The sequence below is a fragment of the Passer montanus genome, unplaced genomic scaffold (genome assembly GCF_014805655.1).
Source record: "Passer montanus isolate IOZ18808 unplaced genomic scaffold, ASM1480565v1 scaffold44, whole genome shotgun sequence".
Taxonomy (NCBI): Eukaryota; Metazoa; Chordata; class Aves; order Passeriformes; family Passeridae; genus Passer; species Passer montanus.
In genome coordinates, this window is record NW_024369262.1 from 7,189,648 (window position 1) to 7,203,807 (window position 14,160).

The following is a 14,160-nucleotide window of genomic DNA, read 5'->3' on the forward strand; positions in this document are numbered from 1 at the left end:
GATTTGATTTCCCCCCACCAAGTTAAACTCGGAGCTGACAGCTAAAACACCTCCTTAGCTAAGACTTGGCTTATAGTGGTGGGGAAGGCAAGCCAACACTGCAGGATACCTCTTGAATCTCACCACTGGCTTATAAACAAACATACTTTTTACAAGTTCATAAGAACTCTGGTTTTAAAAAAGTTCCACATGATGGTGTTTGTGCCGCTTTGTATTCACACACTAATATTGATTAGTGCAGCAGTGTAATAAACATCCTTTATTAACAGGTGTGTTTCTATGTATTACAGCCCTATATTCTGTTCTGCTTTCCTTGTCTGTTGACTGCAGGGCTTCCAGGTAGCTGAAGTGTCAGACCTCTTCCCCTGTGTTCTCCCCAACTCTCTATAGCAAAAGTTTCAGGTTCTTCTCACTGGCAAACTGGAGCTTCAGCCACCATATTTTAAGACTTGATTTGGATTTTTGGACATTGATCTAGAGACCTCCTAAATGACTAATAGTTCTGCAAAACAAAGAGTTCTTCTTGGCAGTACTAAATACAAGAGAGAGAGAGAGAGTGAGGTATCAGACCATATGCTCAGTTTCTAAGGGTTATCTGGATAGCTGGGGATGTAGGTTGGTACTTTGAATGGCAAGAGTGGGCAGAGGACTCCCTAAGAATATAAATGGTGCTAATTGAAAAGAGTATGTGTACAGGAAGAGAAATTCTGTGCAACATAAGAACTGTAGGCAAAAAGACAAACAGCAGACCGAGCTTAATTGTGCTATCAACCTGTCCTTTCATGCTTGTTTATAAAATTAAAATAGAAATATCTGAGCCTTTGTAGTTGTAAACAGACTCTCAGGGATCTGCATGTTTTCTTCTTCTTCTTCTGGATCCACTTCTTGTTTCCATCCATTTCAACATTTTTTATCCAGCCTTAATCTAAGGCAGGGTACTAATTGTCATGGAATGGCCAGAAGACTATGAAAAGTCATTAGTGCTAATTTTGCACTGATGGTCCTGTTCAAATGTATGCAGCCCAAATAACTGAGTACTTTTAAACGCTAGGCATCAGACCACAGACCATGATCAATTAATTGCAGCTGATGCTAACCAAAGGTTTTGCAGACAGTGTGGCTACTGTAGCAGCAGTTGATGCCATTTCACTGTTTAGCTAGACTGAAGGTGAAGGCCAAAATGTTAAAAGATGTGTCCTGTGCTTGTACTGCGATTGTTCTTCACTCTTTGTTTTTTTTCTTTTGATTTAGGTAAGACTATAGTTTAGACTCAAGGGCTTGTTTGACAGCTGGAGTACAGAGGCAAAGGGTTGTTGGTTTTGATTGTGAAGAAACAAATTATCATCCATTTGTTTAGAAGCCTATTATGTTGGGATTGGCAAGAAATCTACCCACAGCTTTCTGCATGTTGGTTTGATTTAAGACCCAGAAGAGAAGTCCTCTCAATGGAAGATGACAGTGAACCTGAGCAAAGCTCCTGGGCCTACCTACCTGATGTCTGTCTGAGGCTTGTCTTCCATTGGTTAGATGACAGGGACAGATCTCGGGCTGCCTTGGTCTGTAAAAAATGGAGTTGCGCCATGCACTCTGGATCTCTCTGGAGATGCAGAACCATCACCTTCTATGGCCAACCATCAAGGGCACGCACATTGGAGTTTCAAAGTGCACTGTGGTATACCAAGAAATTTGGCAAGTATTTGAAGCACCTTGAGATCAAGTTATCGAATCCTTACAATACTCCCTTTATCAAAAAATTCCAAGTGATTATGAGAGGTCTTCTTTCACACCTGGGTAAGTGTAATAGTCACCTAGTATCCCTAAGCATCAAGTACCTAGAATTAGACTGCTTGATCTGGAAAAATGTGGTTAGGGCTCAGTTTATCAAGAATTTAGCTGCCTTCCTGAAAAAAATGAGCAATCAACTTGATTATCTTAACTTGAAAGGAGCAAGAATAACTTTGGAAGAAGGCTGTGAGCTTCTGAATTCTCTAAGCAGTTTGACAAATAGAAGCTTCATATCTGAAATCAATATTGAGGATTTCTTCAGTCTCCACCTTTCTGTCTACAGCAGTGCCTTGTTCCACCAAACTATGTCTAAGTTCCACAGGCTGACCATCCTGACTTTCAATTATAACTGCATCTCTGATGAACTGCTGGACATCCTGCGGGAGCGCAGCTCTCATTCCCTGTGCACCTTGAATATCAAGTGTCATATCCATGACCCTCACGGGCAAGTGGTCTCAGGAATGTCATGGGCAAACTTAGCCAAGAGAGCCCCAAAACTGAATGTGAACTTCTTCTTTGAAAGAGTCATGAAGCATGATCACCTAGCTAGGATTCTGCTAGAGGAGATCCCAGTTAGGAGCATCAGCCTACGGAGCTGTTATTTTAGTGACCCAGACTGGACAATGAGACCTACCCTCACCAACCTTCTCCCAGCTTACTGGCATGGTCTGCAGGTAAGGGAAACAACAGAGACACCCTACTGCAGTATCACAAAGCTATACAAAGTAATCATGTAGGCCTTCTGCATAACAGCAGTCAGCAACAGAAGTTCCTGACTGCTTTAGTTTTACATTCAGAAGGCAGGTTTCATAAGTGAGTCATTTCAGTGTTTCACCCATAATATCGTTAATGAAATTATCCGTGTCCAGTAATAACCCTTCATAATGCTATCAGGCTGCTCTATTTTGACAATGCACAAATGTCCTACAGCACATCTAAATTAACTAGTGCCTGTGTCAAAGCACTTCGGTGTCATAAGGGATGCGCCATCAAAGGTTTGCAACAGCTACCCGCGTAAGTGAGAATCAGGTCTTTGCATGCCAGAGGGAAACACGTGGCCTTACACCTGATGGTTGCTGACAGCTTTTGTGAGTCCTGTTCCATTGCAGAGTTGCCAATAAACACCATAGATATATAAAGCATTCTAGAAACCATCATTAGCTCTAGTCTTGTCTCTGGGATAATTTTCATTATGTTCAGATAAGATCATGGTATGACTGTAGGTGCAGAATTTTCTAATAAATGCACAGAAGGTCACCACAGGAGAGCAATTTACTGTAGCACATACACTGTTGTCATAATGCAAAACAGATCCTCAGCTAATATCAAGGTACAAAATTGATCTGCTTTTTTTGTTGTTAACTTGGAACACTATTTGTGAATTCTAGTTACTGCATGCAACATCTGTTTAGTAGTATTAACAGTGTTTATTTTTTTTCAAGAAATTAACACTTGAATTAAACAATGACCATGAGTTGCTGGACAATGAGCTGCTACAGCTTATCTTATCATGCAAGAGGTTGTTATTTCTGAAAGTCTGGGCATTTCTAAGTGTCAGCTTTATGGAGAGACTTCTACAAAACCGTGCAGAAAGGAAATGCATTTTGACTACCATAAAGGTAAGACTTTGTGCTTCAAAACTCCCATTCCCAGTCTTGCTCCTATACCCAAAGGTCCCCATGCCCAGGCAAAGATCACTTACAGAAATGTTAATGTAACTATCTTCCCTATGTTATGCCTTAGTACTAAAGAGCTTGGGAGCCACTCAAGGTTGAGGAAGTTTTCCAACTCTACTTAGCCACATACAGATACTACAGAAGTTTATTATGAAGTCCTGAAAATTCCAGAAGCTCTTCTTAGACTGGCAGTCCCTCTTTCACCTCTAGTTCAAGCCATCTCCCACTTCCAGGATTTCTCAGTTACCTCTCAGGCTCAGTGCTTATGTCTATGCTTAAACCAAGGAAGGTGGACTGAATCCCACTAAATTGCAAAAAGATATAAACACATCACACCCTTCAGGGGTCCTATGCTGAACTGGGGCCAGGCCACCACTGTAGCTAGTGTAAACCATACTGACATGCTACTTTCTGTGCTACAATCTGAATTCAGTAGGTCCTCACAGATCTGTGCAGATCCCAGGCAGGGACACATCACTTCTGGGGGCAAAAAGAACCTTGTTCTTCCTGTCTGAGTCAGCACAGGCAGACAGCTGGGACAACCACAAAACCACAGTAAAAGACAAAGAGTAAATTTACTTCCCTTCTTTCACTCATCGAGGCATCCCCAAAGCAACCCCCAGGCAGACACACACAAGTGGAGAAAGAGGCACAGTTAAACTCGTTCCGGGCCAGAGGATCACTGGCTGGCCTTCATACTGGGTTATCAAGAGCTATTCCCATCTGCAAGGTCACCCGAGTGATTTACAATCCTTCTTGCCAGTCTTCCACTATTTAATCCATTTCTCCCAACACTTCCCAAAAATTCTTTGGCAGGAGATAGTTTCAGTCAGCTGGGAGTGGGAAGAGAGTAAAGCCTCAAGATTCTATTCCAATTCAAGGAATTTTGCTTCTGTAGATTCCTTATTAGTCACAGATGCGTCTTGTTGCCATGAGCTGTAATGGGTTGAGGTCCCTATATCTGAGAGACATGACTGCTGTTTGTGCATACAGGTCAGGATTTACACAGCCCAAGACGACAGCACTGAGGAGGAGCGGCTGCTGGCTGATATTTACAGGAAATTCAAGTACCTGATTGACTCAGAACTTAATTATTTTGTCATCACCTATCCAATGGTGTAAACTACAGGAAGAGAAGAACACCCAGTAACATCTGCATTAAGGGGTCCTTTGGAGCGCTTCACTAAGGGATTTGAATTTTGACAGCAGTGCCTCCAAAAGGGAGTTACCATTCCAGCAAGAGAGAGCCAAGGGACAATTTTAAACTCCATGTATTAAAATGTTGGACTTGGGAACTGGACTCCTTTGTCTCCAGCATTATTTATTCTTGTCCTTGCTTTGGTTTTCCTTGCCAGAACCAAAGGGAAGCAGTGATCCCTTTTCCACCCTTACAGGCATCTCTGATAAAAATAAGACCCTCTTTTTTCAGCACTTCTCATTGTAGAGCTTCAAACACTTTAGCACTGAAACCCACCTCATTGTTTCCATTTTACAAATAGGGAAACTGAGACATGGGGTGAACAAGTGATTTTTCCAAAGTCAGCCTTGACTTGATCTCAATTCAGAGGCAGACAGATGCACTATCTAGGGTATCAATTAGATAAGTTAGGTCCTGTTAAGTTGGCCACACTGTCTAGTTCTTAGCAGCAGATGCTAAGATAAAAACAAAACATTGCATAACCAGTCCTGAGACACATCCCTCCCACTTGCCCAGCTTTCCAATAAGTGATTTATGAGGACACTCCTGCTTCGGCTTCCACACAGCTGCCTTTTGACACCTTTCAATGGTAAAAGACATCATTGGTTACACATGAGACAAACATGGAAGAAAGGGCATTTCTCATTATTCTGGTGTTTATTGCCAAGAGGAAGATTTCATCAAACATTTTAGAGCATAGATAGTCCTGAAACAAACAGCTGTAAGTACTAGGTCTGTTTTAACTACCTTGTGCAACTAGACAGCATTGAGCCAAGCCAATAAATTTAGAAGTTTGCAAATAAAATTTCAGTAGGAGCTGGTTCTTTGGAGCACAGTCTCCCAGTATAATGACTTCAGTAATTGTTTATGCAAACAGACTCTCTCATTTGCATGCACAGCACTTCATCAATGTACAGTGTGTTCTCCTTGACCTTGATCTCTTCCTCCAAGGAAAGCTGCCGGCGGCTCAGGCCTTTCAGCTCTGTCTGAGCCTGTGCCAATGCATCCTTTAATCTAACAGGGAAAATAGAGACAGGCATTAGTTGAAAACACATGGATAGTTGTTTTTTTTGGTTTTCTTTTCTCATAAGGGTAAGGAATTCTGAGCAAGAAAAAGAAAGATGGAAAGGGATTCGCAGAGACAATATCCACTGTCTTCCTATAAAGTTTATCCATTAACTTCCCTTAAAGTGTCCTGCCTTTAAGAGAAAAGCAATTCCAAACTTTTCAGAGAGAACAGCAGGGACCCATATTATGAGTTGTTATGCTGACACATTAAATTAACCAATACCACAGATTTTCCTCGTCCATCATTACCACTTGCCTTTGAAGATTTTTGGTAATCTCTTGGACTTCACTCATCAGGCTGCTGTGCACTGTGTCATAGCACAGTTCCACATTGGGGCGATGGTTCCTCGCTTCCAAGCGGGTTTGAGCCACTTTTACAGGTGCTTCCGTATCAGCAATTGCTTTCTTTAAGGCTGCAATGTTCTTCTCCTGTGAGGCAGTCTCATCCATCACCTTAACAAATCCAACAATGGAATTCTGCACACTGCCTCTTACAATGTGTGAAACCATCATCATCATCATCTTTAATAGTTGCAACAATCACAGTAACACTCACTATATTGTTACTTAATCAAAAAATATTTTGCAAAGTTTAGCCAGGAGAATGATTCCTTCACTGGAAAGTAGATGACACTGCTCTGGGTGAACTCAAAAATTTATGCTCAGCAATTAATTTTTAATATTAATACTCAGTTTTCATGTGTCGAATTTTGAGCACATTGACCCTGCTATTATCAATTACCAGGCTCTTATATCACAATCCTGAAAAAGCTATAGGAGCCTCATGCAACTAAAAATCACAAGAAAAATCCTGACTTTACTGATGGCTACAGCAACATTTAGCTTGAAGGAGTGACTCCAGAAATTAGTCTCTTTGGTGGTGCACACAGAGCTAAGAAAAAAAAATCTAAAATTACTTTTACGGAGAAGGGAACAAAAAGGAAAATGCGGCAGATAAGTGCAACCCACTGGATTGGGAAAACTGGTAGATAACCCAAGACCAGTGTTTCCACTTTTTCACTGACTGTTCCCTATGACTTACCATTGCAAGAAGTGTCTCTAGCTTGTCCTTGGCATCCTTGACTTCCTTCACCCTATTTCTAAAAGCAGTATTCACCATCTCACATTGCCTGCGCATGTCATTTGCTATCTGTGAAAGGATGCCATTGATAAGTGCCTTCAGTGACAAAGAATTGTTTCGCTGCTTGTCAGCCTTTTCAACATTTATGTTTGAGAAATCTATCCAGTCCTCAGGGCTCACAAAACTGAAAGAGAATCAGAATAAGAGGTCACCAACAGACAGCAGCAGAACCTCTGTAACTTCATAAATCTGTAATTGTACCACAAAATCAAGAACGAAGCAGCACTTTTAACTGCATGTCCCAGTAAGTGTCATATGTCCAGGGAGTGCTACAGATACAAAAGAAATACTCTGTCACAAGAATTTTGGAATGAAGTAGATGAGAGTCAGATGAAAATAAATTTGCTGGAATCATAGAGCAGCCTTGCTGTTACTTGCCCCTGCTGAAGGGGAAGTTAAGAGTTATCATGGTGGGAAACACACATAATAACCAATATTTCTTAGAGCATCTTTCATTAATAAAGCTGTGACTATTAATAGCAGGTAGCTATTTACACAACACAGTCACTTACTCTCTCACAGAGTTCACAGTACCTGTCTGGGACAATAGCCGAGAAGCCCAGTCCCAAGAGTATCCCCAGAATTAGAGGGTTATGCTTGTGGAGCTTTGGCTTGCAGGTGGGTGTTTGAAAAGTTCCCCAGATGGTTCGTTCCTTGTTTCATTGGGTGAATACATAAAGTTGTAATTGTCATTTGCACATAGCAGGTAACACCATTCTGGGTGTGGTCTTAGTTACGTAACCTGTTGTAGGGGCTGGCAGCAAGAGCTGTCAGCCTCTTGGTGTTGCAAGTTTGCCAGCTGTTATATAGCAACAACAGTGACTTTCTGAAGCTCTTGTACACATTGCTTTCTCAGTACAGTTCCTCTTTTCAGCCCATTTTTGTGTGGTAGCTATTTTTCCGTTTAAACCTTTCACACTAACTAACCCATGCAGAATGGGCACACTTGACAGCTCAATGTCTGAGTCAGAAACTGACTCGAGACCTCATGGGTCTCAGTCCAGCATTCTCCCCACTGGGTCACCCTGGGAGAGGAAAGAAGTTAAGACCAGTAAATGTACTCTGTGTTTAAGCAATATGTGAAATTCTTCCTTAGCTAACTGTGAGCTTCAAAAACTTTAGAAAAACTGCAGTTCACTGGGAGCATAATTATTGTGGCTTATTTCATAGACATATTAGACAGATACAAAAGTGATGGACAGAAGTATAAGAAAGATGGCAAAAGGATAAAGCCTCTTTTACACAAAACTAATCTTGCTGTTACTGGGACAGCCCATATTATCTGTATAATTATCCTATGTTTGTTGAACTAAAGAACCACTTACTTTCCTTCTAGTTCCATTGCATTATCAGCATATATAATATGAGGACTGTCATTTGTCAAGCTGGCACAGTAATCATCAATTGTCAAAGCTATGAATTTGTCCTTCAGATCCATTTCCAGGTCATATTTTGCTGAACGGTTTCGTCTAGGAAAAAAAACAACCAAACTAAGACCAAGTGTAGGCATTCACAGGTGTCCTTAATATGCGTCCATGCATGCATTAGGTAATTCAAATGCTGTTACAGAAATCTTTGTGTAAAAACTCTTAGTTGTCAAGTCACAAAAACTACAGTATGAAGCTGCCTTTCTATAAATTGATGGCAGAATTCTCATTGAAATGAAAGTCACAGGACTGGATCATGAGAAGACCAAGGATCAAATGCAAGTACTTTGTATTCTACATGCAGAACCTCTCACCACTACTGATTGAGTGGCATGAATTAGGACTAGCCTCCTGCTACTGTTTAGCACTGAAGATAACTTAGGACCTGTGCTCAGCCTGACAACTTCTCAGTATTACGGCTGTCTAAATTTTCATCTAATTAATGTTCTGTTATGCTCTCTGCCTCTGCACCTGATTTGCTCATTTGTTTGTTCCAATGTACGTCCAAGTAAAGCAATAATCCCCTGGAGGACTTCAGCTTCCTTCAGCAGTTCCTGTTCTACTTCATCATGCACCAAGTCAACCCCAACTCGCTTCTGCCTACATGAAAAAAGGAAAAAACCATCAGCCACATTGTTCAAATGTCTGCATCGAACAGAAGATGATAAAGTTCCACTTTCCCAGTGCTGTAACACCTAAATCAAACTGTGACTTCACTGTAAAGAGAGGTGGGCCTTTAGTTTGCAATCTTTTTTCTTATTTGTTAAAGGTTCATTACCTAGACTTTTTTTGTCTCCTCGAATGCTCACCTGTACAGGAGACACTTTTGGGCAATGACAAGGGGCTCTTTGCAGCCCTCCAAAGCTCTCTCCAGCCTATTCTTGAAAGTCAACAAAATCTCTGTCTCATGAACAATTTGTTCTAGCTTGTTATCTAATTCTTGCTTCCAGAATTTTATCTCTTCCCGTCTCTGTTCTGTAGAATCAAAATAACAAACATGTATTAATATGGGCTCATGTTATGAGCAAGGGGACAGCAGCTCAGATCTTAGGTATGGCTAGAAATAGACTTATTCTATGGTGGAGTGCCTGTAGTGTTGTGGGCTGTGTGGAAACAGTTTAGCAACCCTGTGTCAGGAGGTTTGCTTAAGAGAGCTTTTTGTGTGCTTTGTTATAAAAATAAAGAGTCTGCCTCAAAATATTTTATAAAATATTTTTGATTTTTTCATGACATCAACAAACGGCATTGACATATACTCCTATTCACCATCAACTAATTTTCTAAGTCCTTCTTGAACATATAGCTCAAATAACACATCTTGATCCTTGCTGAAGACATGGGATTACCTAATTTCTTGTTGACATCACTTTGAGTTTTTTGAGTTGTCTTTTCTATTTCATCCACCAGCCTGCTACTCTCAGCTGTCATGCATTCTGACCTGGATTTCTGGGACTCTGTACTGGCACGCTGCAACCTGTTTGCAGTGTACCATTCTGAGGCATGAAGTTTAGATGGATCTTGCAACAGTCTGGCCATTGCTATTTGGAAAGTTTCTGGATATAATGCAGGTCAGTTCTTGGAATATTGAACCTGAAAACAGAAACAGCATTGTATTTGGCTGCCAAAGCAAGAAGGGGAGAAGACAGGTCTATAAGGATGAGAAATATTTGGTTCTTTTTACCTGAAAAATGACACTGACATGAAAAAAAGATTTTTTGCTCAAAGTTCCCCAAGTCTTTGCTGATGTGTAGGGAAGAATGTGCTGATGTGTTTGGAGTGGAAGAATGAAGAACCAGAGGAATTTGTGAGTGAAATTTAGGAGGCGAGAAGTGGATCTGACAGGAAAAGATGGACTATGCAATAGGAAGGAGAAGGGAAAGGAGACCTGTGGAGAAAGCTGGAATTACTAAACAAGCAATCACAGAAAACAAAACAAAAAGTGAACAAATATAAAAGATAAATAGCCTCACAGAGGTTGGAGAAGCAAACACCTTTCAAGAATATGGCTGGAGAAATGGATAAAATCTAGACTGTAAAAAGAAATGTAACCACAGAATTATCAATGTCGGAAAAGACCTCTAAGATCATTGAGTCCAACTGTCAATGCAGCACAGCTGTGTTCACCACTAAACCATATCCTCAAGTTCTAAATTCACATGCCTTTTGAACACATCCAGGAATGAGAATTCCACCACTTGCCAGTGCAGTCTGTTCCAGCGCTCGATTGCTTAAGTGATTTTTTTTCCTAATGATGATTAGGAAAAAAAACCCAAACAAACAAACAAAGAAACAAAAAACAAACAAAAAAAACCACCCAAAAAACAAAACCCAAAAAAAACAAAACATCCCCCCCCCCAAAAAAAAAAAACCCAAACCAAAACAAAAAACCCCACAAAGAAAACCCAACCCAAACAAAAAAACCCATAACCACACAACACAACAAAACACCAGACCCAAAATCAAAACCGGACCTGAAAAGCTGAAGGAAAAAACTCAGCAGGCAAATGAGGAAATGGGAAAGTCCAGAAAGGATTAAAGAAGAAGAACAAAGCATACCGAGGACACTTGTTTAGTGGAGGGTGAAACCAATGCCCCGAATTTGCACAAAGTAGTTTGATTATAGATTTTCCTATTGCAGTATGGTCATCCAGTGTTCCTAAGACAGCTCCTGAGCCCAAATGCACTCAACTGCACAGCAACACACAGCTCTGCTCACACTCCATTCAGCATAGCTGCCCTTAACTTCCTTCGCCCTCACACACCTCCGGACTGAGCTTGCTCCTCGACTGAACTGCTCTGAAGTTCAAAGCCTGGCCAAGTGCCCCGTCCTCAGTTCCCTTTCCCTTGGAAGGGTCTTTCAGCCTCAGAGACGACTCAAGGGTCTCTCAGCCTCCTCAGCAGCAGCAGCACAGTTTCTTTTTAAATGTGCGACTAAATACTGCAGGAGGTGGCTCGAACTGCTCGGAAGGCAAACAAACTGGCTGCTGTGGAAACTACAGCAGCTCCCCCTGCTAGCAGCTTGGTGCTGGGCCACTGGGTGGAGGAAGCACAGCTCACACAAGCCGGTGGTGCTTCATTTCACCCACTTCCTGTTAAGATTTATCGGGAAAAAAACCCACGTGTTCGCTGTACATTATTTTTTTGATAGTTCCAAGAGCTGTGGACAATAATTATGAATTGATTTGTTGTAGAAATGCATAAAGATTGTGAAACAAATGGGAAGAGTGTTAAGTATCCAGCTAAAATGTCAGTCATAAAATATCCTTAGTAGTATTCTCTATGTCAACAATATTCTTTCCTGGGAGAAAAGATTCTGGGAGCCAGACAGAAGAGATGAAGGAGACAAAGAGCTTGACATCAGAGGGTACAACTGTGTCCCCTCCGTATAGGTCTGCTATAGTTTAGATCAGAGCAGAGTTTCTCAGAGTGAAACCTGACAATGTTCCAAGAGATCACAAAATGATAAAGAAGTAACGTTACTCAAAAAGAAGCAGAGCAGAGAGAATGTCATATTTCTGAAAACGTGCTCAGTCACCCTGAAAGCTGAGGAAACTCCCCAGTGGTGGTTCTCCACGACGTTACTGTGGGACCAGTGGGACTTCATGCCGTTTTGTTCTGAAAACCCAGTATCTCATGCTGTCCTACCCCAGACTGTAGCGACACTGCCACAAATTAAAGCTACAAACCACAAATCCATTCATCAATGTCAGCTACCGCAAAAGACAATTTCCTTTCAAACTGTCAGTATGAAATTTACAACCGATGCCGCAATGTGAACTTTACGACAAAAGAAAGCTGTAGTTTTACCTCCGATGGTTTTCTCTACCGACTCACAGGGGTAGAAAACGGCTCCAGGGCCGCCGGTGCGAGCGCGCCTGCCACGCGCCGGCCCCGCTCCCGCCGAGCCCCGCGCCAGCGAACAGCCGCGGGCTGAGGGGAGAGAGCGGCCGGACACCGCCGGCTGCGCCCCGCCCGCCGAGCTCCGCGCCAGCGAACAGCCGCGGGCTGAGGGGAGAGAGCGGCCGGACACCGCCGGCTGCGCCCCGCCCGCCGAGCTCCGCGCCAGCGAACAGCCGCGGGCTGAGGGGAGAGAGCGGCCGGACACCGCCGGCTGGGCCGACATCCGCAGCGCCTTTCCACGCCACGCGTAAGCGTCCAGTTACGGCCGGATGAAAATGTGAGTCCTCCTCTGCACAGCAGTAGGGGTAAGCTAACACCGGCTTGCTTACCACGTTCCACTGTAATGTCTTTAAAAAGGATTTGACAAACGAATGGTTCCTCACATTGTGAATTTTGTCTAGATGTAGAAAATAGAGTCACTATTTGTGAAATGGCCAATTCCTCAGTCTGGAAACGTTTCACGTTTTCTGTGGAGGAGTCTAACCAGCCAGCATTAATGAGACTAGATCTAAATGAAGTATGTTGCCATATTCCTTATTGGGTGCATGAAAAAGACCATAAATAGCCTTATTCATCAGAGAATCAGTCAGCAGAACTGCTGCCACTGTGTTGAAGTAGGAGAGTTCTCTTGACTGAGCTCACACTGCAGCATTATTAACTGCTTTCTTTCAATGTTGCTGAAATCACAAAGCAGACTAACATAATAGCTCTGAACAGTGGTATTCCACTAGAATCCAAGATACTCCATGTAGAAAGGCTGAGAGGGCTGGGGCTGTTCAGCCTCCAGAAGGCTCATCAGAGAGCTTCTGGCAGCCTTTCAGTACTTAAAAGGAGGCTTCTAAGAAAAATAGGGACAAACTTTTCAGTACGGCCTGTAGCGAAAGGTCAAGGCTTAACAGTTTTTAAACTAAAAAGGTTGATTTAGACTGGATATAAAGTGAAGTAACTGCTGGAACCCGGCGCTAGCTCTTAGAACTCTGGCGCCATGCCAGGAGTGGGGAACTGCCTCGGCAGGAGGATATATGGATTTTCCAGAGGCAGAACCTTTAGAGCCACTTGCTTCAGGTGCCAGACACGAACCACAACAGGGACCAGGCAGAGGAGAAAGGAGGAGGCTCTCTGTCTTGAGGTTCCATAAGGGAGAGCTTACTCCAGATGAAGGCAGCAGGACAAAAAGCCCCAGCCCTCTTGTGGAAGGGTGTTTTGTACAGATACAAGTCAGGGGGTGGATACAAACAGCTAATTAATAGGGAATCCTCAGGGGACCTGTGAGGGGATTCCATGGGTCCAACTGGGGTAGGAGGGCGGAGAGGATGGGCCACATGGGCCAATGAAGCTTCCAGGAGTAGGGGAGTTCCAAAGGGGTGTTGTAGACAGGGATTGGCCTGAGGTTTAAGTGGCAGAGAAGGTTCGGGAATCAAGGGGTGGATTACCTTGACAGGCAGGGAAAGAGCTGGAACAATAGACGGGGAATGGCATGAATGACAGCTTTTAGGGAGGGTAAAACTCAGAGGTAAACCAACTACATGAAGGACAACATGGGGGTACAGCAGAACAAACCACTTAACAAGGAATCAATAAAATCAAAGTGCAATAATACGGAAGAAATTTTTTACAGTGAGGATGGCAAAATACTAGCACAGATGGCTTGGAGAGGTCCCCATCCTGGAAAAATTCCAGGTCAGTTTTGGGCTTGGCCTTGAGCAATCTGATAAAGCTGAAATCATAGAATTATTGAATGGTTTGGGTTGGACATCCTTGGTTATTGCAGGGGGGTATTGGACTAGATCACTGCCACAGTAATCAATCCCTTCCAGCCCTAACTATTAGCTCAGTATGTTCAAGCATGGTGCTATAACGGCACCAAGGTTGTGAATTTGATCCCTATATGGGCCATTACTTAAGAGTTGGATGTGACGATCCTTGTGGGTCCCTTCCAGCTCAGAATATTCTGTGGTTCTACGG

General features: G+C 42.7%; 2 protein-coding genes across 8 annotated transcripts; one reads left to right on the forward strand and one right to left on the reverse strand.

The window, feature by feature from the left end:
• The first annotated feature begins 1,445 nt into the window (after positions 1-1,445).
• On the forward strand, positions 1,446-4,707 carry FBXO39 (F-box protein 39). Its single transcript, XM_039720920.1, has 3 exons — positions 1,446-2,459; positions 3,228-3,404; positions 4,455-4,707. The coding sequence occupies exons 1-3, from the start codon at positions 1,446-1,448 to the stop codon at positions 4,581-4,583; spliced, it is 1,320 nt and encodes a 439-aa protein (XP_039576854.1). The 3' UTR covers positions 4,584-4,707.
• Positions 4,708-5,302: 595 nt separating this feature from the next.
• TEKT1 (tektin 1) lies at positions 5,303-12,478 on the reverse strand. 7 transcript variants are annotated; one of them, XM_039721030.1, is made up of 9 exons: positions 12,103-12,233; positions 9,977-10,180; positions 9,734-9,885; positions 9,105-9,270; positions 8,767-8,895; positions 8,194-8,337; positions 6,770-6,992; positions 5,984-6,180; positions 5,303-5,673 (listed from the first exon to the last, which is right to left on the reverse strand). In XM_039721030.1, exons 3-9 carry the CDS (start codon positions 9,795-9,797, stop codon positions 5,514-5,516), a joined length of 1,083 nt encoding a protein of 360 aa, XP_039576964.1. In that variant the 5' UTR covers positions 9,798-9,885; positions 9,977-10,180; positions 12,103-12,233; the 3' UTR covers positions 5,303-5,513. The 7 variants fall into 7 exon arrangements, with proteins under 7 accessions (XP_039576964.1, XP_039576961.1, XP_039576963.1 ...); XM_039721027.1 differs by having other exon boundaries at positions 9,642-9,885; XM_039721029.1 differs by lacking the exon at positions 9,977-10,180 and having other exon boundaries at positions 12,103-12,238.
• Between the last annotated feature and the right edge of the window lie 1,682 nt (positions 12,479-14,160).